Source organism: Nannospalax galili, unplaced genomic scaffold (genome assembly GCF_000622305.1).
Source record: "Nannospalax galili isolate Female #2095 unplaced genomic scaffold, S.galili_v1.0 scaffold278, whole genome shotgun sequence".
Lineage (NCBI taxonomy): Eukaryota > Metazoa > Chordata > Mammalia > Rodentia > Spalacidae > Nannospalax > Nannospalax galili.
The window spans coordinates 11,851,010-11,875,967 of NW_008347536.1; the positions used below are offsets into that span (position 1 = coordinate 11,851,010).

The window sequence follows — 24,958 nt, forward strand, 5'->3', positions numbered from 1 at the left end:
TGTTTGTGTATAAGCCACTTGTGTGGGTACCTGCAGAGGCCAGAAGAGGGTGTTGCATCCCCTGGATCTGGAGTTACAGGTGATTGTGAGCTGCTTGATGTGGGTGCTGGGAAATGAACTCAGGTCCTCTGCAAAAGTGCAGCAAGCACTTAACCACTGAGACACATCTCCAGCCCCTAGTACCCCTGTTTTTATACATAGAAAGTGGAGCTTAGTAAAATTAACTAATTTGTTGAACGTTACATAGTATATGACAAAATTGGTACTTTGTTTGCTGTCCTGCATTAACTTAGAAATCGTGAGAGGCCCTGTCTTGGCCTTGTATCCCATCATAATTTAGAGCCTATAAAAGTGACGCCTCCTAGGTCTTACTTTTGTTTTGTGTTTTTCTTTTGTTTCCTTGTTGATGCCTGCTATGATATCACAATGTTTAGGTGAAGCAGAGAACTACCTCGCTTTTTTTTTTTTTGTTATCTGATTAAATTAATATTAATTTTTGACACAGAATCTCACTGTAGAGCCCTGGCTGGCCTGACACTCACTATGTAGATCAGGCAGGCCTCAAACTTAACAGTGGTTTGCCTGACTCTACCTCCCAAGTGCAGGGACTAAAGGCCTGTGCCACCATGCCCAGCTTTATTTGATTTTTATGTATTTATAAAACTCTGTCACAGAGTTAGTGTTAAAGTTGCCTTACATTTATTTTAAAATTGAAAAAGAAATGCTCAGTGTGCCCACTCTTGTCTAACTCTTTCATTTTGCAGATGATAGAAACTAAATCCTTAGGTGCGAAGTGAGTTGCTAAGGTTCATTTGGCTAAGTACTGGCAGAGCTGAGAACTTGATGCATTGCCCTTTCTCATAAACTGCCTTTAACTGGAAACACTTTACCTCCAAAATAGAAACTTAAGAGACAGTTTTGATGTAAACTCATCCTAGCTTTTAAAAGAAAGGAAACAAATTATGCAGTATCCATGGCAAACGGCTAAGTGTTCTAATTCTGTTTAATTATCTCAGAGATTTGATCTACTACTCTGCTGAGTTTCAAGTTCCTAGCCCACCAAGATGTGTAGAGGATAGAAGGGAAGGAACCATACAGATCATCTAGTCTAAACCTTTATATTGAGCTGAGGAAAGTGAACTTTAGTGAAGTGACTGCTAAAGTCAACTTGATATTTGTGGGCCCCATAGAATAAGAGGCTCCTGTTTATTCAGCATCATGTGTACTTGGAATTCCAAGAGTGATTCAAACTCTCTACTAAAAGTTGTTATTTAGTTCATTAGATATGTTAGGGTATCACTGCGTGGCAAGCCCTGGACTAGGTACGTTTATGGTATAGTGTATACTTGCTTCTTTTGTGCCTATGGCACCATGTGGAATGACACAAAATACGTTTCAGAGGAGCATGGTAAGTGCGCAGTAGAAGCAGAGCTGAGGGTGAGATCTGTGCTAACTGGGGGGACCCTGGAACCACGAGTGAATAGGAGAGTTCAAAAGGCAGAGGTGGAGTCAGCAGTACAGGCACATGCCTGTAATCCCAGGAGGGACCAAGAATTCAAGGTCATTCTCAGCTACTTAGTGAGTTCCAGACCAACCTGGAAAGTGAGAGGTAGAGAGGATAACGCCAAGGAGAGAGCACGGCAGTAAAAGGCAGAGAGCAGGGGAAATACGAAAGATGTTTGAGGAACTGAGTAGCTTTTAAAAATACTTTAATATTTTTATTTTATGTGTATGAGTGTATTGCCTGCATGTGTGTAAGTGCACTTGTATCATGCAATGCCTGCAGAGGTCAGAAGAGGGTGTCAGATCCCCTGGAACTGGAGTATAGATGGTTGTTACCCACAGTGTGGATGCTGAGAACTGAACCTGGATCCTCTGCAAGAGCAGCCAATGCTCTTAACTGCTGAGCCATCTCTCCAGCCCCAGGAACTGAATAGTTTTTATGCTTTGAAGTCAAAGGTAGTCTTGAGTGCTGAGGAAGTGAATGTTATTTTGTAGGCAGTGGTGCCATGTGAAGTTTTTGGAGTAAGGGCATACAATGATCAAGTCCAGTTTTGTAAATTATTTGGTTTGATGTTGGGATGTCATTTATTGTTGATGTGGAAATGTCTAGTCTTTGTTTGCATTACTGGTCAAAAACTTAGGTGAAAAACTAGGATTCAGAATTTAAAGATATACTTTTATTTTTATTTATGTGTATTGTATATGTCTGTGTATTTGGGTACCCACAGAGGTGAGAAGAAGGCATTGGATCCCCTGGAGCAGGAGTTACAGGCAGTTGTGAGCTGCTTGACATGGGTGCTGGAATCAAACCTAGGTCCTCTGGAAGAGCAGCAAGCACTCTTAACCATTAGACCCATCTCTACAGCTCAGGATTCAAGATTTAGATTAGATTTCTGGTTTATTAGAGACAAGAGTTAAACTTTAGCTAGTTTTTCCTGAATGTTATATAGTTATCTTTCTGAAGAAATAAATAAGATGGCATTGGAGAGGTCTTCATCTCTCTTCTGTTCCTGTGACTACTTTTTCATATTTGTGATTTCATATTTGAGGCCTTTCTGTAGTTCAAAGTGGCCTTGCACATACTAGGCAAGTGTTCTACCACAGAACTAACCCCCTAACTTTCCCTTCCCTCTTTTCCCTTCCTCTCCCTCTCTTTCCCCCTCTTTCTCCCTCTTTTCCCACCTTCCTCTCCCCTCCCCATCTCTCCTAATCTGGTGGTAGAGGGATCGAGAAGCTTTTCTTGATTGTTTTTGACTTTGCGTTGGTGCTCGGCATTCTATGTCAGTGATAACGTCTATGCTAGGCTGATCCTGCATGCCTTGGAAAACTTTAATATGTTAATATCTTTTGATTTTTTTTTTTTTTTTTGCAGGGGTGGGGAGTTTTTACAAGAAGTTCATGAATCTATTAGGACAGAGATGCTTGGCTGCTGTGTTCTTGAAGCCAGAAGAAGCTAGGGAGAGCATTCAGGTTATACACCATCTCTTTCTCTCTTTTCAGGCTGCAGGTGATGCTCAGTGAGGAGTGTTTGCCAAGAAGAGTGAGCCTTCAGTTTGACCCCAGCCCTCTAAACAATAAAAAAACTTCTTCACTTTGTCTCCTCCCTGTGCTCACCAGGTGTACCCCCAATTGTATTCTTTCTGGTCCAGTGTGAAATGGGGAAGTAAAAGTTGGACCCTTATCAGAATTTCGCCCTTTCTGATCCCTAGACCTAGACTAGTGTGCACACAACTACAAACAGATGTTATCAATTTAATCCCATCTGTTGTTTGCAACACAAATGGAATAATCTTCATGTTTTCATGTTTCCAATATCCCTACTTGTTTGCAGAACTTTCTTGAATATGCATAACATCTGTATGTACATTCATACTTTGCTTTTAGGTGAAGGGCAAGGAAGGGTCATGAGGATTAAAGATCTATACTTTTGGTTACCAGGGGAGCTCAAGGCCTGGTAAGCATGTTTATATTATAAACAAGCTAAGGTTAACTTTTTAGTTATAAGGTTAGGTAAAAGTCACTTGTCTCGAGTATGTCCATGTTGTAAAAGTCATTCCTATACCAACTGCTTCATATAGAGATGCTAAGGATATCTCTGTTTGGGGCTGGAGAGATGACTCAGTGGTTAAGAGCATTGGCTGCTCTTGCAGAGGACCTGAGTTGGGTTACTAGCACTCACATGGTGCCTAACAACTTCCTTTTCCAAGTAATCAGATGCCCTTTTGTAGTCTCCATGGACATTGCATGTACATGGTACACTTACATGCAGGCAAAAACACTCATACACATGAAATAAATTAATAAATTTTAAAAGTCTTTAGTCTTCCTTTCTGGAGTGTTATGGTTAGAATTTATTTTACTTTGGGTAACACCCTTCTCTGTAAGAATTTTAGTATTATTACTTTTCTCAGTTTTGACAGTTTCTCCATCTGTTAGTGTGTGTGTGTGTGTGTGTGTGTGTGTGTGTGTGTTCTTTTCTCATCTGTTTACCTTTTTTTCGTATTTTCTTTGCACAGGTTTATGCCCTTTTACTTTCCTTACTCTTATAATAGTAAGGTTTTAGCTAAGTACAGAGATAAATAGATACGTACAATATATTATATTTAATTGGAAGTCTAAGAAGTGATTTAGCTAGTGTTTCCCAAGATGTAATCTTTTATATGTTGTGCATGACACTTTTTTTTTTTTTTTGAGACAGGATCTCACTATGTAGCCTTGGTTGGCCGGGAACTTGCTATGCAGATCAGGCTGGCCTCAAACTCAAGGAGATCTGCCTCCCTCTGCCTCCCAGGTGCCAAGATGAAAGGCATGAGCCACAACAACCAGCCTAAAAAAAAAATCCACATTCTTTTCCAAAGTGAATTAGTGTCTGTAATGATCTCCTTTGAGGTTCTTTTTTTACAATTCAATCCTCTGTCTTTTCTAGAGTCTCATCAAGTCCTAGCTCAACTGCTGGATACTTTGCTTGCTATTGGCAGTAAACTACCAGAAAACCAAGCTATCCAGTTGCGATTAGTGGATGTAGCCTGCAAGGTAAGAGTATGTGGTCTTAACTTTTCACTCTTGAAGATTTACATTGTTTGGAACTTTGTAAAACCTGGTCAGGCTCATCCTGTTTTTAGTCCTTGGTGTTGGGTAGAAATAAAGCTGAGTACTCTGTTACAAAATGAACTTCCTTATCTTTCCGTAAGAAATGAAAATAATTACAGTATATGGCAACTGTGTACTCTGTGTTTGATAATGCACTGTGCTTATCATGGTGCTTTGTACTCAGTTTTTCAGATGATCCTCCCTCACAGTACTTTAAACTGCGGCGTAAGGAGTCTGACTTGTCCAGGTATTCACATTTTGGAGGCTGCAGAACCAGAGTATAAATTCTGGCTTTACCTGACTCCAAATGGATTTTATTTATTTATTTATTTATTTATTTATTTATTTAGAGAGAATGTGTGTATGTGTGTGTGCGTGTGCATGTATGTGGTGAATGTGTATGCTGGCACATGTGCCATAGCACATATGTAGAGGTGAGGACAACGTGGAAATTGGTTCTCACTTTCTACTCTGTGGGTCCCGGGGGCACCTTTGTTTGCTGAGCCTTCTTGCCAGCCCACTTATTTTTAGGCAGGGTGTCATGTTGCCCAGGCTGAACTCCCTTGCCCAGGAAGCCAAGGATAACCTTGACCTTCTGGTCCTCCTTCCTTTACTGCCTAAGTGCTAGGATTATGGGATTACTGGCATATGCTAGTGAGATGGCTCAGTGGGTAAAGGCACTTACTACCAAGCCTTATGATCTGAGTTTAGTTCCTGGGACTCACTCCTGACCCCCTCCCACTCTCACATACATGCACCCCCTCACATATACAAAATAAATAAAATGTAATAATAATAAAAGTCTAGTCTGTTGAGTATACTGCCTGGAGCAGCAGACTGGGCAGTAACTGGAGTGCTCCCTGCAAAGATGAGCTTTTATGTCCTTTGCCAGTTTACTATATGGAGCTTTTGAGTGTTTCTTCACCATTTGTAGGGTTCTTAGTAGAGCATTAATAGAATAAAAATTTAAACCATGTGGAAATGGCAGATCTCTCATAAGCAAATGGTAGATCTGACTCAAAGACTACCTGTGCTTTGTAGCTACAGCCACTGTAGCCTAATGCCATCTTTGTCTATGACAATCATATAATATGTATAGAATGTTTTTAAAAATTAGGCTCAGCAGTTAAGAACACTGGTTGTTCTTGCAGAAGACCTGGGTTCAAATCCTAGCACCCACATGGCAGCTAACAGCAGTAACTGCAGTTCCAGGGGATCCGACAGCCTCTTCCGTCCTCCACAGGCATTGCACAACACAGGCGCACTTAACCTACACGCAGACAACACACGTGTACACATAAAATAAAAATAACAAATTAAATATTTAAAGAAAAAAAGTTGGACATGGTGGTGTGCACTTGGAACCTCAGCACTGGAAAGGTAGAGACAAGTGGATCCCTGGGACTTATTGGCCAGCCAACCTAGCCTATTTATTGAGTTCTAGGGTCAGTGAGAGACCCTTTCTCAAAAGAAAAGGTGGATGATACCTGAGGAATGGTACCCAAGGTTTTCCTCTGGCCTCTACACACAGGTCTACATATGTGTACTTGCATGCACAGAAACATATAGACACCTACACACAAAAGTAGGCAACTGAATAGACTTGTAGGAAACAAAGAGGTTGAACTGATAATAAAAAATAAGGTAACAACAGCAAAAGACCTGTTAAGGAAGGCTCAGGTGGGCTGAGAATATAGCACAGTTGGTAGGGTGTTTACCTGGTATGCTTAAGGCCCTGGGTTCAGTCCAGTACTGCACAAACTGGGCCAGTAATTCCAGCACTATAGTGGTGGAAGCAGGAGAATTAGAAGTTTAAGATCATTTTTCATTACATAGCAAGTTTGAGACTAGCCTGGGCTACATGAGACCCTGTCTCAAAAAGAAAGGTGCAGTGGTGTGATGCCACATACAGCAGCCACATACAGCAATGCCTGAACAAAGACAGTTTGACTTAGTATCCATTTAAACCACCTGAAATTTCCTTATTTCATGTACTTAATCATTTTTCTAATGCATTTAAATTGTTAGCATTTACCTTTTCTGCTGAAGTAAATACTTAAATGTCCCTCTGTCTCTCTGTCTCTGTCTCTGTCTCTCTCTCTTTTTTGTTTTTTTGGTTTTTTTACACAGGGTCTCCCTGTAGCCCCAGCTGTCCTGGAACTCACTATGTAGTCCAGGCTGGCCTTGAACTCACAGAGATCTGCCTGCCTCTGCCTCCCGAGTGCTGGGATTAAAGGCGTATGCCACCACGCCCGGTTTTTCTTTTCTTTCTTTCTTTTTTTTTTTTTTTTAAGACAGGATCTTACTGTGTAGCCCTGCCTGGCCTGGAACTCACCATGTAGAGCAAAATGTGTATTTCTTAAGGATCTCTTATTTATAGTTTCAGGACAGTTCTCAAAGTCAGGAAATTTAACATTGATACCATTCTGCATACCCTTTTGAAATTCTATCAATTATCTTAATATTTTCCTTTATGCATTTTTTTTCTAAGTTCTCTCTACCTCCTTGTAATGAGGATTGATCTTAAGACCTCTTGCATACTAAGAGCTCTAAGACTGAGCTAGATCACCAGCTCTCAACTTTTCTTTTCTCATCCAGGATCACATGTTGTATCTAGTTTTCATGGTTCTTTTTCTGTTTTGTTTTTTTTTTTTTTTGTCTGGAAAAGATTCTGCAGCCTTTCTTTGTCTTTGATGGTCTTGATATTTTTGAGGTGTATAGGCATTTATTTTGTCAAATATGTTAGGTTTTTTAATGGTTAGTGTTAACTGTCAACTTGACACAACCTGGAATCATTTGGGAAGAGTCTCAGTGAGGGATTGTCTGGATTGGTTGGCCTGTGGCGTACCTGTGGGAGATTGTCTTAATAAGTTAATTGATGTGGGAAGGGTCAGCCCACTGTGGGTGGCATCATTTTCTGGGCAGGAATCCTGCACAGTGTAAGAGTGAGAAATGGAGCTGAGCACAAGCCAGGGAGAATTGTGCGTTCATTTCTGTCTGCTCCGACTGCTTCAAGTTAATTCTGTCTTCACTTCTTTGCATGAATGGACTGTGATCTGAAAGCATGTGCTAACATGCCCTTTCTCCTCTTAATTGCTTTTGTCAGTTTTTTTTTTTTTTTTTTTTTAAATCACAGTAACAGAAATGAAACTAGGACAGGTTTATCAGATTTTTTTTCTGCTCAGGTTAAGGTTATGAATTGTGACAGGAATACAGAAGTAATTTTGGGTCCTCAGTGTGTCACAGGCACAGATGACATTGGACTCATTTATGATGCTTACTGTGATACTTGATTTGGGTAGTTTCTGCCAAATTTTTCATTATAGATACAATATTTACTTTTGTGTTTAATAAATTATTTGATCTCATGTTTATGGATTGGAAGAATTAATATTGGTAAAATGTCTTTACTACCCCAAAGGTTCTACTGATTCAGTAGAATCTCAAAAGTCCATCATTTTTAAGAGAAATAGAGAAAAAAAATCTTTGTGCACAAAGAAATCTAAAAATATTATAATTTTTTAAAACCAGATGAAAGACCATAGTATTATTGATGAAGATAGTGTTTCCTCTTGTAGGCAAAGAACCTAGATGAGTGGAAAGGGGCATAAGGAAGACTAGTGGGGACTCTGCAGTACATGCTCTTTAAAAAAAATTTTTTTTAATTTTATGTGTATGAGTGTTATGCCTGCCTGTATGTGAGTGCACCCATGTCCTTCAGTGCCCACAGAGGACAGAATTGGGCAGCGAATCCCCTGGAACTAGAGTTACTGACAGTCGTTACTTGCCATGTGGGTGCTGGAATTCAAACCCAGGTCTTCTCCAAGAACAGCCAGTGCTCTTAATCGCTGAGCCATCTCTCCATCCCTGATACATGAGTCTTGACTGGAGTGGTACTTGCATAATGGTATTCACTTTTTGAAATTTTATAGAGCAGCACATTTATGGTTCCTGTACTGTTCTACAGATCATAAAACTTGGAGAAATCTTCCAGAACTAATGTCTTTTTAGCTAAAAATATCATTAAAAATTACCATTTTCTTATTTCCCTTTCTGTTATTTTACCTTAGATAAGAAAGACAAAATCTTGTACATTTCTACATATATGAAAATATCATAATGAAGCCAGGCATGGTGGTGCACGCCTTTAGTCCCAGCACTTGGGAGGCAGAGGCAGAAGGATCTCTGTGAGTTTGCGGCCAGCCTGATCTACATAGTGAGTTCCAGGTCAGCTGGGGCTACAGGGAGACCCTGTCTCAAAAATGCAAGAAAATATCATAATGAGACCCATTGCTTTGTACAATTATATATGTTAACAAAAAGTAAAAGCACTATACATTCATAAAACTAAGTAAATAAAATTTGAATAAGGAAAAATCATGTGGAACAACAGAAGACTCTGGAGCCCAAGTGGCTGTCAGAAAGAGCAGCCATGAAAGAAAGCATTCTAGCCAGGATTCCAAGTACTTCATTTATTTTTAAAATTAATTTATTGTTTCTTTTTGAGACAGAATCTCAGTTTGTTGCCCAGGCTGGCATGGAGCTCTTTGTATAGGCCAGGCTAGTCCCAAACTTGTGGGCACTCCTCCTGCCTCAGCCTCCTGAGTTGATTACTGGGATTATAGGTGTGGCTCAAAATATTTCATAAAATGAGCTGGAGAGATGGCTCAGTGGTTCAGAGAATGTACTGCTCTTCTAGAGGACCCAAGTTGGAGTCCCAGCACCCACATTGGATGGCTTGACAGCTGCCTGTAACTCCAGCTCCAGGGGATCCATGAACACTGAACTCACATGCACATATTTATACACATGTACACATAATTTAAAAAAATTAAAAATATATTTTATGAAGTATTTTTTGTATTTACATCATGCTAATTAGTAGAGGTGATAAACATTACCACTGAAATCTACCCGATGACATACACAGGCGCCAAGGATCCAAGTGCAACCGATGATGACTAGTAAATTTATAAAGTAATAATTAAAACAGTATGGAAGCTGGGTATGGGCAGAGCACATGGAATTTTTATCTGTGCTTTAAAACAATCTATACTGAAACCAAATAAATCAGTGTTATTTTTATCTTATTTTTTTTATTTTTAAAAAATATAGCTAGGGGCTGGAGAGATGACTCAGCGGTTAAGAACACTGGTTTTTCTTGCAGAAGACCCAGGTTCAAATCCCAGCACGACATGCAACTAACAACTGTAACTCCAGTTCCAGGGGATCCAATGACCTCTTCTGTCCTCTGCAGGCACTGCATGACAGGGGTGCACTTACCTACATGGAGGCAATACACTCATACACATAAAATAAAAATAATAAATAAAATATTTAAAAATATATTTATAGCTGGGCATGGTGGCACACACCTTTAATCCCAGCACAGGGATCTCTGTGAGTTCAAGGCCAGCGTGGTCCACATAGCAAGCTCCAGGCCAGCTGAGGAGGCTTCAGGAAGACCCTGTCTCAAAAAGACCAAAAAATTTTTTTAAAATTTATTTTTATTTTATGTTTATAAGTGTATTGCCTGCATGTAAAGTACACCGCGTTGTGTAGTGCCCATGCAGGTCAGAAGAGGGCATCACATTTTCCTGGAACTAGAGTTACAGTTGTTACCTACCATGTAGGTGCTGGGAATTGAACCTGGGTCCTCTGCAAGAGCAACCAGTACTTGTAACTGCTGAGCCATCTCCCTAGCCCCATTTTTATCTTATTTGACTCTAGTCTGTTTTTCCTTTTTTTAAAAAATATTTTATTAATTATTATTATTATTGTTATTAATTTTATTTATTTATTTTGGTCTTTTTGAGACAAGGTCTCCCTGTAGCCCCAGCTGTCCTGGAACTCACTATGTAGACCAGGCAAAAAAAAAAAAAAAAAAAAAGTCAACATAGCATGTATTTATTTTATATTTTAATATCATGAGATATAATAAAATAGTTTACTCTTGTGAAAAAAATTTTTGAAGGTACTAGATAATGTCTACCTCCTTTTTAAGGTGTTAGTGACAAACAAATGTTTGATTACATTAAATTTATCCCAGGGAGCCAATGAGTTTCTTGCGCTTACACCCGCAGAGCAGGGTTGAAGGGTTGTCAACAGCTGTATATATTTTAATATCATGAGATATAATAAAATAGTTTACTCTTGTGAAAAAAATTTTTGAAGGTACTAGATAATGTCTACCTCCTTTTTAAGGTGTTAGTGACAAACAAATGTTTGATTACATTAAATTTATCCCAGGGAGCCAATGAGTTTCTTGCGCTTACACCCGCAGAGCAGGGTTGAAGGGTTGTCAACAGCTGTATGGGTGACTTAAAAGTAGCTGTCCTGGAAAGTCTTCACTCCGTGTGGTTAAGGACCTTCCATTAGCCTTGTGGGTTATGGGTTGGGCCCCCTCTCTTTTAGCCTTGGTCTATACATCTCCAGTCCTCCCTAAATCAGGAGGACAAGACTGATTAAGATGTAGTAAAATTGCACACAATGGGCTGGGAAGGATGGCCAGATATTTAGGTGAGGGTCATCTGTTTATTTTTTATGTGAAGAAACATTCATAGTTACTAATGATGACTTTCTGTAAGTAGGCACAGTTGAAATCATGAAATTGATTCAGTAGATAGAATTGTATAACATTACTTTATTAACAGAACATTGAATCCAATTTACATACATGGAGTAGTGTAATAACTTAATATGACTTGTGTTTACATTATGGAACTGTGAAGCTTTGTGAGTTTCCAAGTGAGCCTTATAGAGAACATAAGACAGTTAAAATTTTTTTTCTTTGTGTGGTTTAGAGAGTGTCTTACCAAAACTGTGCTTTAGATTTGGCAGATACATGGCAAAACATTTTCAAATTGTTTATAACACTCAGTAGATGAAGAAGTACCAACAAATGGCATCTGATAAGAACCTCATGTACTTATAATAATAAGCATGCCCACTGATACATGCAGAAGAAACAGCCAGAAGCCTCCATCTTCAGTCAAATCATAAAGGCCATTTTGAGCTCAGTCCCATGCTGAGACAAGACAGGGCAGACAACCACAGAAACCACAGTCTGTGAGCGCCTTGGAAAATGTTGCCTCTTGCAAGGGTCTTTCAGGAAGTACCTGCTACCACGTATCTTATTTGTTAAAATAGCTAAGATTGTACTAGCATTAGCATATTTCCAGGGAGGCTACCCCGTATTTACCCAAAATATCTGGGGTGTTTTAGTTTAAATTTTTGTTATTGATTCAAGAATTCAGAACCCCTCCCCATCTCCACTCCTCACTTTACCCCTCCTCGATGACTTCATATCCTCTGTTAGCAAATGAAATACCCCATCCATCTTACACAACACATCTGAACTGGGTGCCAGAGAAATCATATTTCATTGGAATGTCAGTGGTCTGTAATTCTTACATACAGATAGGCCAAAGTAAGAGCCCATTCCCTTTCTTTTTCCATGATTTTGGATCATAATATGCCCAGGTTTCTTGGAATGCAATTTTCACAATTATTTTATGTTTCTCTTAGACACTGCTGAGACTTGTCAAGTAGGGATTTCTGTCTTCCCCAGTGATCAAAAATGCTTGGGTTTCCTCATCAAAGTTTTTTGCAACCCAAGTACATGCAGGTTACACTTTGACTGTGAGAGCTTCACTCAGCACAATCTCCCCATCGTGGTCCAAGGTGTTCTCCAGCAGGCTGATTCCCCGCAGGGCTTTACTGTGGGTAAAAGCAGAAGCTACGACCTCACAGTAGGCACCAGTTAGCTCACAGGCCTCCAACCCAAGATTCTCTTAAGTGGCAGTGGAGCCATTTCTGGTTTTCTCTTCCTTGTGAAAAGCCGCAGCCTTTTTCTTGCCTTGGTGGGCTTCGGGACTGCCATGGGCTGAGGAGCTCGCCCAACATATTAAGATCTGGGCTTTAGCATCGTAGACCAATTCCAAGACCTGCAATAAAGCCAGTGGCCCAGAGAGGAAAGGACCCCTGCCTGCTAAGGCTAGTTCAAGTACCCTAGTGGCTCCTCTTTTAGGACTGCTTAGGACAGTGGATGTCCTTAGGCGGTTTAATTTAATATTAGCCTCCTCCCTTTGGAGAGTTTCCTGATGATTGATTACCTTCTGGTGACTACCTCCTATTTTAAAACATTTTATTTATTATTTTTATTTTATGTGTATGAGTGTATTGCCTGCATGTATATAAGTTCACCCATGTCATGCAAAGCCTGCAGAAGCCAGAAGAGGGCGTTGGATCCCCTGGAACCGGAGTTTATGGACAGTTGTTAGAGGCCATGTAGGTGCTGGGAACCTCCTCACTCCCTTTGTTTGTGGAGTGTAGGAGTCACGCCCTGTGGATTTGCAGTTTCCATCCCCACCGTATCAGTGTTGTACATTTTCACACACTTTCATGCCATTTCATGCCAATAAGTTGTCTGAAATTTCTATACTACCCTCAATTTAGAATTCCAAGACAGAAATCTCATTGTCAACCAAAAAGAGGTCATAGTTTTGTCCTTGACTGCTGACCTTGACCAGAGACTACTTGGGTGCCCAGAATCCATTTCAGCTCTGACTTCCTCCAGGAAATGTCTAGTCAGAGGGTACTGTGGGACCCTTGTAAGGTGGTGATCTTGTTCCTCTTCTGCCAATTTTGGTGGGTCTACTAGTGAACCCAGGTCCTACCTATTCAGTTGGTTAGTGCTCCAAAATCCCTGCTCCCAGTTCTTGCCTCCCTTGGGTTCTGTTGTGCTGGGGGCTCAGAGACTCCTGATGAGTCAGTCCTCTTACATGCTCAGCACTGATAAGGGCAAGTTGTCTTTCAATGTCCCAGAGAGACCAGGGAGGCAAAAAGGCATCTCTACCTCTACCTTCCTGGCCAGGGCACCAGAACTGGAGCAGGAAAGATCAGGCAGGATGCTGGGCGTACACAGGAAACAGATATTTTATTTAGACTGCAGCCTGGTCAAGCCTCAAAATTTGGCCCCAAAGGGAAGAAGCACCTATCTTTTATACCTTAGGCATTGGGTTGCAATGAATAGAAAACTTACATACTGACTAGGCAAGTCATTATAAATTTAGAAAAAAAAAAAAACTTAAAAAATCCCCTGTATGAAAGTCATTGCAGAAATCACTGTCTGAGGAAATAGAGGAAGCAGCTATGAAAAAGCAGGACAAGGGAGCTGGAGAAATGGCTCAGTGGTTAAGAGCACTGGCTATTCTTACAGAAGACTCAGGTTTGAATTCCAGCACCTACAGGACAGCTAACAACCATCCATCACTCCAGTTCCAGGGAATCAGATGCCCTCTTCTGTCCTCCACAGTCATTGTACAACATGGATGCGCTTATACACTTGCAGGCATAATACCCATACATATAAAATAAAAATAAATGAATCAAAAAAATTAAAAATTATTGAAAAAAAAAAAGCAGGACAAAACCATAGGCTAGCACTGGGTGACTGCCAGTGATCTAACCACAGAGCCTGTCAGCAACATCCTGACACATTGGTGTAGACACATGAAGAGAGAAAACAAGGATTAAAATTCTTCCTTTGCTTGAATATTCTCTCAGGCTCTACATCATGTGTGTTCTTTTGACTCTCTTTAAATTTGAGTAAAATGTGTTTATATATTCAGACAAGTGGATAGTGTTAAAAGTCTTGTTAATTTTCTTTGGAATTCAATGTAGTTGTGAATTAAACTCAAGGAAAGATTAAATAACAATGAGATTTAGAATTACAGGCATTTAGAATAAGCCCAATTTCCCCTAAACTACCCTTAGAGTCTGTTAAATCAGTGTTCAGATTCTTGATTTATTTATACATCTGTTTCCATGTGGCAGGGATATTCTGATACTTAATAAGCAATATTTTGAGTTCTGTAGAAACTTTTAAGTCTTCCAGATGATTGTCTACAACAGAAAAAGGCTTACTGAATTCCATCTTGCTATGCAAGCTTTGTCAGATGATCAAATGATAGATCTGATGCATCCCATTATATGTATGACATTTTCAAACCAAGTCTTAACTTTTCCGGTACATTGTAGTAGCTAATTCAGGGGAGGGAAAGAATGACCCAGGTTTTAGATTGACTATTTTTGAGCTATGGGGCTCCTTTTGAAACTAGTGTCCAGGTCAGCTTATTGCTACATATGTTGGAAGATTCTTAAGAATCTAAATTGTACTTTCATTTGTAGTGTAATTTAAAAATTAAATGTTTTGCATATGAGCATAAACCTTTTGCTAGAAACAGGAGAAGGTTGGACACTTATCTAACTATCTTTTGATTACAGCAACAGCTCTGAGTAAGAGTAGAATTTATAGATGGATAATTTGTGAAGCCATAGAAAGAAAACCTAAATTAATCTAGTGAGCATATGGCCTCTCACCATTTTAAGAGGCACCAGGTTCATTTGCACTATTAGGAATGCTAGTTTTGTGTAAAAAATAATGCCTTATCTGTTTTTCCCCTACATTTAGATTGAAAAGCTTTCAGATGTTCCAAGTTATGCTGAACCAAAAATGAAAACAAAACAAAAAAATTTTTTTTAAATCCCACACAAAAACAAAACACAAAAATTAAAAAGCCCACACTTTTTATTCCTGCTTCAAAATGCAAATGGTATAGAGCACGGTTTCTCTGACGCTTGTAATGATAGCTTTGTAAGTTAGTTTCATGTCATGCTTGGAACTCTGTATGAGTTGGCCATAAGCAGTGACAGCCCATCTATCCACCTGCATTCTATTAGTATGGAGCCATTTGCTTTTTGTTTGTTCTTTAAAATCTTTCCCTGTGCATTCTGACCAAGAAATTTTGATTATGATCGATGTATTATGTCAAAATGTAAAGTTGCCTGGAATGTCGTTTGTTAGGTTATAAACACAAAATCTAAATGAAGGGTTTTATGTGTTGTGTAAAAATCTTAATTATTTTACAATGGACAAACTTGTTGGTAACCTTGTACAGAGATTTTTCACTGTGTGCCTAGCTTGGTGTCCATTCAACTCAAATTGAAAAAAAAAAAAAGGTGCGTAGCTGGGCGTGGTGGCACATACCTTTAATCCCAGCACACAAGAGGCAGGAGGATCTCTGTGAGTTCAAGGCCAGCCTGGTCTACATAGTGAGTTCCAGGCCAGCTGGGGCTACAGGGAGACCCTGTCTCAAAAAGACCAAAAAAAAAAAAACATGGAGTTAAAATCAGAAATTAAAGTGTATGTAGAGATGACTATTTTATATCACATGGCCCAATCTTACATTTATTTCTACCCTCTTTTTGAAAGTACTTATAAAACTAGTTGAGGGCATCTATATTTTTTTATGTTGAACTATTTAGTAGAATTTGTGCTTTTTTGTCTATATATGAATAAATGATGTACATTTTGCAGTACAAAAAAAATTAAAAAGAAAAAGCGGGGCAAGACCATAGGCTAGCACTGGGTGACTGCCAGTTTTTTAACAAGAATTAAAATCCTCCTTTCCTTGAATATTCCTTCAGTCTCTACATCATGTGTGTCCTTTGAACTGTCTCTACTGATCTTTAAATAGTTACTTTTAGGATGGGTACAGTACCTATTCCAGACTCTGTTGTACTCTGCTCTAGTCCTGCACCTGCTTCTCTCCACAGGAAGCCCTGATTCCTCCCAGTGGAGAGTCATTTAGAAGCCAAGAGCTGGGTGCTAGGTGTGCTCCTTGCTCCCGGGCTGTTGCTTTCATGTCCTTTCAGTGCACAGAGCTCAAGGATATGTTTATGTCTATGTCTGTGGGATGAAAATCATAAGTTACTCTGCTTGTAACTCAAACCCAACCCCACAATTTTCATTACAGTTTTTTCTATTTCTCTACATTTGTTACTTATTCTTAGTGTTACCCTTACTATGCTTGCTATTTGGTACGTGTTTCTGTTTATTCCATTTTAGGTATGTTTGTTTGAGTATGCCACTTGCAAAAGATATTGGCAACCTAGAAGGCAAATCACAAATGGTTACTGATTTAGTATCATTGTATTTATCTGGCACTAGTTATAAAGCTGAGGAATTCTTCATGGTTGGAGAAAATTGATACTTGGGAGTAACTGTATAAATATAAGTAAAGAAAACACTGTTGCTGAAGTTAATGGTACATGCCTTTAATCCCAGCACTTGGAAGGCAGAGGCAGGCTGACCTGTGTGAGTTCCAAGCCAGCCAGGTCTATACAGTGAGTTCCAAGCCAGCCAGGGATACATAATGAGACCCTGTCTCAAAAATAAAAATAAAGAAATAAGAAAGGAAGGAAAGAAGGAATGAAGAAAGGAAAAAAAAAGAAAAATGGAAGAAAACAGTGTTATTGTAGAGCTTCTAAAATAATTAGGTATGGGGCTAGAAAGATGGCTCAGTGGTTTAAAGTATTTACTACCCTCACAGAGGACCTGGGTTTAGTTTCCACAACTGGCTCACAACTGTTTGTAACTCTAGATCCAGGAGATCTGAAGCCCTTTTCTGGCCTCTGCAGGCACTGCATGCATGTGGTGTATATACATACATATATACATGCAAGCAAAACATTCATACACATAAAGATAAATCTTTAAATACTTAGATGTCAAACATCCAAGTTTGAACATTCACAACATTTTCAAAATCATGACATTATTTGTTATGAACTTGTTTGAATACTGGACTGGCTAAGTGTAAGGAAATTTGGGTTTTATCAATTCTTCCATCAAGTGGTCTGTATATTGTCAGGCATTTATCATTCTGTTTGTTACTTTTTCTCATTGCTATGACAAAATACTAGACAAAAGCAACTTAAGGAAGGAAGGGGTTATTTCAGCTTACAGTTTGTGGATACAGTTCATCATGCTGAGGGGGACAAGGAGGCAGGAGCATGAGGTAGGTAGTCACATTGGATCTGCATTCAGGAAGCCGAGAGAGGTGACTGCTGCTCAGCTAGCATTCTCCTTGTATTCAGTCGAGGACCCCAGCCCATGGAGTGCCACCCACAGTTAGGGATGGGTCGTTCCACTTCAGTTAATCCAGTCTAGAAACTCCCTCTCAGGCATGCCCAGAGGTTTGTCTCCTGGGAGGTTCTAGATCCTGTCAAGGTGATAATCATTATTAACCATCACAATCATTTAATTCTGTCATTCTATTAAAGTAATATTGATTGTTTGATTGATTGATTGATTGATTGGTTGATTGATTAATTGAGTCATTCATTCATTCTAGTGCTAGGAATTGAGCCCACAGCCTGAAAACTAGGTAGGTGCTCTGTCACTGAGTTCCAACCCTGTCATTCTTGTGATATTAGGGGTTGTGGAAGTAGAGCAGGAGCAGAGTACTTGAAGACAAGTGCCCACATCAGAGAGGGAACAGAGTGACAGACATGGGGTACTGGGGCAAATAGAAAGGCAAAGGGAAGCTTGTAATGCATATTTCAAATCTGAGTTCCTTCACAGATAAGAAGTTCCAGACATTTGGGGCTTGAAGGAAATGTCTACAGATAGCTTGTTGGGGTAGTTGTATATATAGCTATTGTTTCCTGAAACTGCATTAACTTTCTACTTTCTTTATATTTTTAGATGTTAGTAGCAATAACTAATATTAGTACCATGGCTTGTAGTATATCAAGTGTTTGTTTGTTCATTGTGGTGAGTTTTTTGTTTTTGTTTTTGTTTTGAGACAGGGTGTCACTCTGTAGCCCTGGCTGGCCTGGAACTCTCTATGTCAATCAGGCTGACCTCACAGAGATCCACCTGAGTTGCATCCTCCTGTGTGCTGGGATTAAAGGCATGTGCCCCCATGCCCAGCCTATATCAAGTTAAAAAAAATTATTCCTAAATTGAGCCTCTTGATAGACCTGGAAGTTAAGTAAAGCAGCTGAGAACCTGAAGCTCTGAAAGGCCAGTGACTTGACCAGTGAGTCAGAGCTTCAGCCTGAAACGAGCTTTCTTTTTTTCCAAACACTTCAAATTGTGAATAATTTAAAATTTCCAATTACCTTTGGTTTTTTTTTTTTTTTTTTTTTTTTTTTTTTTTTGTATTTTATGTGTGTGTTTTGCCTGCATGCATGTAAGGGCATCATATGCTTGCAGTGCCTGTGGAGGCCAGGAGTCTCATCCCATGGAACCAGAGTTACAAATGGTTGTTAACAGCCATGTGGCTGCTGGGAAACAAACCTAGATCATCTACGAGAGTAGCTAATGTCATTAGGAGACTGCTTAGAGTATGTACTGTAGCAAATGCAAACTTTTGGAATCCACCCACTCAACTGAGAAACACATCCTAGAAAAGCACAGAATGGAAACACTAAGTTTTAACAGCCTGTTTGTGGTATGAAATAAGACTACTGCAGCACTACTAGGTAGGAAACAAATGTTTAAATCTGTTTTAATGCATGAATAAGATCTGATTTAGAAGGCGGGATTTATTCTTGTCAGAGGAAAGATCAGTTGAGTTTCATAGGTGTTGCTGTGCTGTATTCAGACTGTATAGACCCATTTTCTCGTATGTCTAACCTGCTTACCTCTTAGCTGTAACATACCATTACTATGTGGCCTTTAATTGGCCCTCAGTCACTTGTAAGCAGGTACTGTGCTACCTTCCAGAACTTATATTGGCAGGTATGAAAAGATGATCTAAAGCCAGAGACAAAACCATATATTGAATTATCAAGTTCTTTATTTTTCCCTTCAAGGTGCTAAAACTTGCACCTCCTACCCACTCAGTAGACACAGAGCACAGCCAAACTCAGCTCTGAAAGGTAATAGTGCCTGTTGGGAAATAAGCCAACAGAGGACTTTGCAAGTGTGGACCTTGAACTCTATGCTGAGCAGACTGCAGGTATAACCGTTTCTTAACTGTACTGAAGGCATGCCCTTAAAGTGTTCAAATTAAAAGAGCTGCTGCCAAGAAAAAAAAAAAAGAATAGCCAGTGTCTTAACCACTGAGCTGTTTCTCCAGCCTCCAGTTTTTGAGATAGAGTCTTGCCATGTGGCCCTGACTGACTTTTCCTCACTTGGTAGTCCAGGCTGGCCTTAAATTCATGGTAATCCTCCTGCCTCAGCTTCTTAGTGCGGGGAAACTAGGCGTGTGCCACCATATCCAGGTTTCTTTCCAATTTTGTCTGTAAATCCTACAGTTAACTTTGTAATCTATTTTCATCTATTTTCTTCTCGCACTTTTTGTTGGATGTATTTTGGAGTAAATTTCTGACATAAATACTTCAGTAAGTATCTCTAACTGATAGTATACTTAAAGAATATTTATGGTATAGTTATTAACAGTAATTCCTTAATTGCATATCAGTTTGTATTAAAGTTTCCTTACTTGCACTGAATATATTCTTTGGTTTGTTTTAGATTAGAATCCAAAAAGACCCACATGTTGCACGTGGACAGTCTTAAATTTCTTTCAGTTTCTTAACAATGCTTTCTTTTGTTTTTCTGCAAATTTCATTGGATAATTGCCTTGTGTGGCCTACAGTTTGTATTTTTTTATTGTGTTCTTTTGATGTCATATAAATATTAAAGTATCTTTGAGCAAATGAGATGGCTCATCAGGTAAAAGCGGCTGTTGTGCAAGCCTGATGACCTGAGTTCTATCCCCAGAACCCATTGCAGAGGGAGAGAACTGACTTCTGGAAGTTGTCTTTTGACCTCCACATGCATACTGTGACACATGTGCACCCAAACTCACAGGTGCACATCATATACAAACACACAATGGTAACAAATAAAATTAAAACAACATGCCGGGCCATGGTGGTGAACACCTTTAATCCCAGCACTCAGGAGGCAAAGACTGGTGGATCTCTATGAGATCAAGACCAGCCTGGTGTACATAGTTCCAGGCCAGCTGGGGCTACAGGGAGACCCTGATTCAAAAAGAAACCAAAATAAAACAGGAAACAAAACCAAATACCATAAAAGAGAGTATCTTCCTTGCTTTGTAGTACAAGATATCCCAAGTTCTTCTTACACATACATATTTTTTATTTATTATTTTTATTTTATATGTATGAGTCTATTGCCTGCATGTAAGTGAGTGCACCTGTGTCGTGCAGTGATGGGGAGGTCAGAAGAGGGCTTCGGATTCCCCTGGAACTGGAGTTAAGGATAGTTCGTAGCCGCCATGTGGGTGCTGGGAATCGAGTCCCGGTCCTCTGCAAGAGCAGTCAATGCTCTTAACCACTGAGCCATCTCTCCAGCCCTCTCTCTTCTTACACATATTTTTAATTTAATTTAATTTATTATTTTTATTTTATGTGTATGAGTGCCTGCATGTAAGTGCACTGTCATGTCATGCAGTTTCTGTAGAGGTCAGAAGAGGGCATCAGATCTCCTGGAACTAGAGTTACAGATTGTTGCTAACCACCATGTCGGTGCTGGGAATCAAACCTGGGTCCTCTGCAAGAGGAGCTAGTACTTTTAACAGTTATGCCACCTCTCCAATCCCTTCATACACATATTTTTGTCCCAGTCTTAAAACTAGCTGTTTCCGTGAAAAGCTCTGTAAAACTCGGTTAAAAAAAAAAAAAATTTCAAGTCCCCTTCACCTTTCTCCATTCAAATGTCTTCAGACTGGATAATGCTACATTAGTAGGTAATGTAGTCAACTTCATGGGACCTGATTGCTGGTTGTTTTTTTTTTCACACTTTATTTATCATTTATTTTGTGTGTATGTGGGTTTATGCATGCCACAGCACCGAATGTAGAGGTCAGAGGACAACCAGTGGGTTCTCTCCTACCATATGGATCCTGGGGATCACACTTAGGTAGTGAGGCTTGGCAGCAGGTACCTTTGCCTGTTGAACAATCTTGCTGGCTCAGTTTTTTTTTTGTTGTTGTTGTTTTGTTTTGTTTTTTTGAGGCAGGGTCTCTTAGTAGTCCTAGCTGGCCTGGAACTCGCTGGTAGACTAGGCTGCACTGATCTCATAGCGATCCACTTGCCCTTGCCTCCTGAGTGCTGGGATCAGAGGCATGTGCCACCACACCTGGTGGTTTGTTTTTTAAAAAACAAAATGGTACAAATATCAGAGCACATTATAGGATAGGAGAGCAATACTGTTTTGTAATGTTTTCTGTATATTTTTATGTATTGTTTCAATATAATATGTATTTCAGAATAAATTTTAACACTAGAATTATGTACCATTTTATTCACCAAATTTCTTTTTAGCGCCTGTTTCTGTCTTGTGTAAATAGTTCATTTTAGGGGCACTAAACTAACATAATTGAAGGGCTGAAGAGATGATGACTCAGTGGTCAAGAGCACTTGCTGCTCTTGTGAGGACCTGGCATCGGTTCCCAGGACCCACATAATGACTCACAACCATCTGTGACTCCAGCCCCCTGTGTGGCCATTTTTGATGATGATGATGATGATGACGGAGGTGGCAGGGGTTGTTGCTGGGAGGAGGCTTGAAGGCAGTTCCTGACGTGTTGGTTATGTTCTATTTCTTTATCTGGTATCTAGGTTCTTGATATATGTATGTATTCAATTTGTGAAAGTTCATTGAACTGTAAACATAATTTTTTGCAAATTTCTCAATGACTATTAAAGATTTTAAAAATTTGTACGTTTTTTATTTGTGTTAAAAGTTGATAGAAAGTAAAATATTGAGGCAGATTCTAAAGTAGTTGTTTTGTACAAGACAAAGTACTGGCTGTTGGAAATATAAAGATGAAAAAATGGAGCTCTTATTTTCTAAAGACACAGATTTGGGAGCCAGTGAGATGGCTCAGTGGGTAAAAGTCCTTGTGGTGAAAACCTGGTGACCTGAGATCAATCCCCAGAGCCCACATGAAGTAGAGAGAGAACCAGCTCCACAAAGTTGTCCCCTGGCCTCACACGTGCACCGTGGCATACACACAGAGCCACAAGAATAACAACAACAGATGTAATTAAACAATTTAATTTTTTTTTTTTTTTTTTTTTTTTTTTTAAAAAAAAAAAAAAAAAAAAAAAAAAGAGGACGCACAGAGCCAAAAAAAAAAAAAAAACAAATATATTTAAAAATTTTATTTTTTTTTTTGTTTTTTTGTCTTTTTGAAGCAGGGTCTCCCTGTAGCCCCAGCTGTCCTGGAACTCACTATGTAGACCAGACTGGCCTTGAACTCACAGAGATCCGTGTGCCTCTGCCTCCCAAGTGCTGGGACTATAGAGCTGCCACCACGCCTGGCTCTAAACAATTTAATTTTAAAGACTCAAGTTTCGGGAGGAGTGTAATGCTACACAGACTGTGAGAAAGTAGTGATGAAATGATCCTTAGGGTCTATGACCCCAGGGTCGATACAGTGTTTTTGTTTCTGGTTTTTCAAGATGTCTTAACTATGTCCCTTCACTTCCTCTGTTCTTTTTATAGCACCTGACAGATACTTCCCATGGTGTAAGAAATAAATGCCTGCAATTACTTGGCAATCTTGGCTCCTTGGAAAAAAGTGTCACAAAAGATGCTGAAGGCTTAACTGCCAGAGATGTCCAGAAGATTATAGGGGATTATTTCAGTGACCAAGATCCACGTGTCAGAACAGCAGCTATAAAAGCCATGGTAAACATGACTATGAAAAGTAGTTGGGGGTAGGTTTCTTTTCTTTTAAGAAATATGATCTTGGCTGAGACTGAAGAGATGGGTCAGCGGTTAAGAGCACTGCTTTCTTGCAGAGGACCTGGGTTTGAATCCCAGCACCCAGATGGTAGCTAACAACTGTCTGTTAACTCCAGTTCCAGGGGATCCGACATCCTCTTCTTATCTCTGCAGGCACTGCATGACATGGGTACACTTAGACACATGGAGGCAACATATTCATACACATAAAGTAAAAATAAGTCATAGTGAGACCCTGTCATTCACAGAAAGCCAAAAAGATCACGACAGGATCCTACTCCCCCAAAAGAAAGAGAAGATCTCATGAACAAGATCATGGTGCCTAGGCTGGTCCTTAAACTCTTAGGCTCGAGCCATCCATGCTCCTGCTGCAGTCTATGGAATACCTGAGACTACAGATGGGCACCACCACACCTGGTTCAGCTCCATACCTGCCTCATCTTTGTTCAAGTTTATGGATTGTGCTGCTGTGGATATATTCTGAAACCCCCCAGTGTGTACCTTATGAGGCTCACTTTTGGGAAGGTGTTGGTGATGACCTGACAGAACCGAAGGGCACAGGCTCCTGTATGACAGATGTGCTTTTTTTTGGGCTCCTTTGGGAGAGCTTTCATCTCTATTTCTGAAACTTGGAAGGTACAGTCTATACCTGTTATAGTATCAAGTCTGATCCCTCCTTCAGGTGCTTGTTCCATTAGGGAAGAATGTGACTTAGTATTATGTTACAATAGGCATAGGTTGTACCTCCAATGTTTCAGAAATGTAGATGAAGGTTACCAAGCAAAGTATTTTTAGGGGAAGTTGTGTTAGCCATTTGTTTCTTCTCCTTCCACCCCCTCCACCTCCCACCCCCAGTTCTGAGGATTGAACCCAGGGCTTTGTAAATGCCAAACAAGTGCTCTGCTATTGAACTATACCCCCAACTCTCTTTTCCCTTTTTTTTTGGTCTTTTTGAGCAGGGTCACCCTGTAGCCCCAGCTGTCCTGGAACTCACTATGTAGATCAGGCTGGCCTTGAACTCACAGAGATCCGCCTGCCTCTGCTTCCCAAGTGCTGGGACTACAGGTGTGCCCCACCACGCCCAGCATTATTAAAATCATATTTCATATTTTTCTAATATTTCTTTGGAATAGTCCAATAGTTATCAAATGTTTTGCATGGTTACACCGACCAGGTTTTGTATTTATCTAGCACTGATTCTGGTTAAATATTTAGGTAACCATGTTGGTCTGATATAATGTGGGAAAATACAGAGAATTGTGTGGAGAAGTGGTTGAGTTGCCAAGTACTAACCTTTCTCACAAATGCTTTCTCTTTTTTATATAGTTGCAGCTCCATGAAAGAGGACTGAAATTACACCAAACAATTTATAATCAGGTACCTTCAATAATTATTGCCTGGAAGGGAGGCGCTTCATGAAGCTGGGAGGGTGTCACACTGGTTCTCACAATTTGAAAACATGAGGCTTAGCTGGTTAACAGTGGCCACGTTAATTGGATGGATATGAAGTCATATCTAAAACATACTTTTCAGAAAGAGAATGTGGAATATGTAATTCAGAGGTATTACATGTAAAGACTTGTAGAAAGACTTATGGGGCTCAGTATGACTGTTAAAGTGCATGAGGAAGTATGTTAGAAGTAAGGAAAGTGGACTGTGATGTAACTCAGTGTAAAATGCTTGCCTAACACAAACAAGGCCTTAGGTTCATGTACTAAACAAATAATAATTAGGGCAAGTGGTAGCCTTGTTTGTTTCTCTTTGGGTGGGCCATATGTGAGGCCA

The 24,958-nt window shown here is 39.7% G+C and overlaps 1 protein-coding gene across 2 annotated transcripts in view; it reads left to right on the forward strand.

Annotated features, from left to right (window-relative positions):
- Ints4 (integrator complex subunit 4) overlaps positions 1–24,958 on the forward strand; it is a 102,219-nt gene that overhangs the window by 13,998 nt on the left and 63,263 nt on the right. For both annotated transcript variants that reach the window (XM_008844206.2, XM_029568852.1), the window contains exons 4-6: positions 4,430–4,536; positions 22,931–23,116; positions 24,500–24,550. In XM_008844206.2, coding sequence (XP_008842428.1) covers positions 4,430–4,536; positions 22,931–23,116; positions 24,500–24,550 — 344 coding nt within the window. The remainder of the gene's footprint in view (positions 1–4,429; positions 4,537–22,930; positions 23,117–24,499; positions 24,551–24,958) is intronic.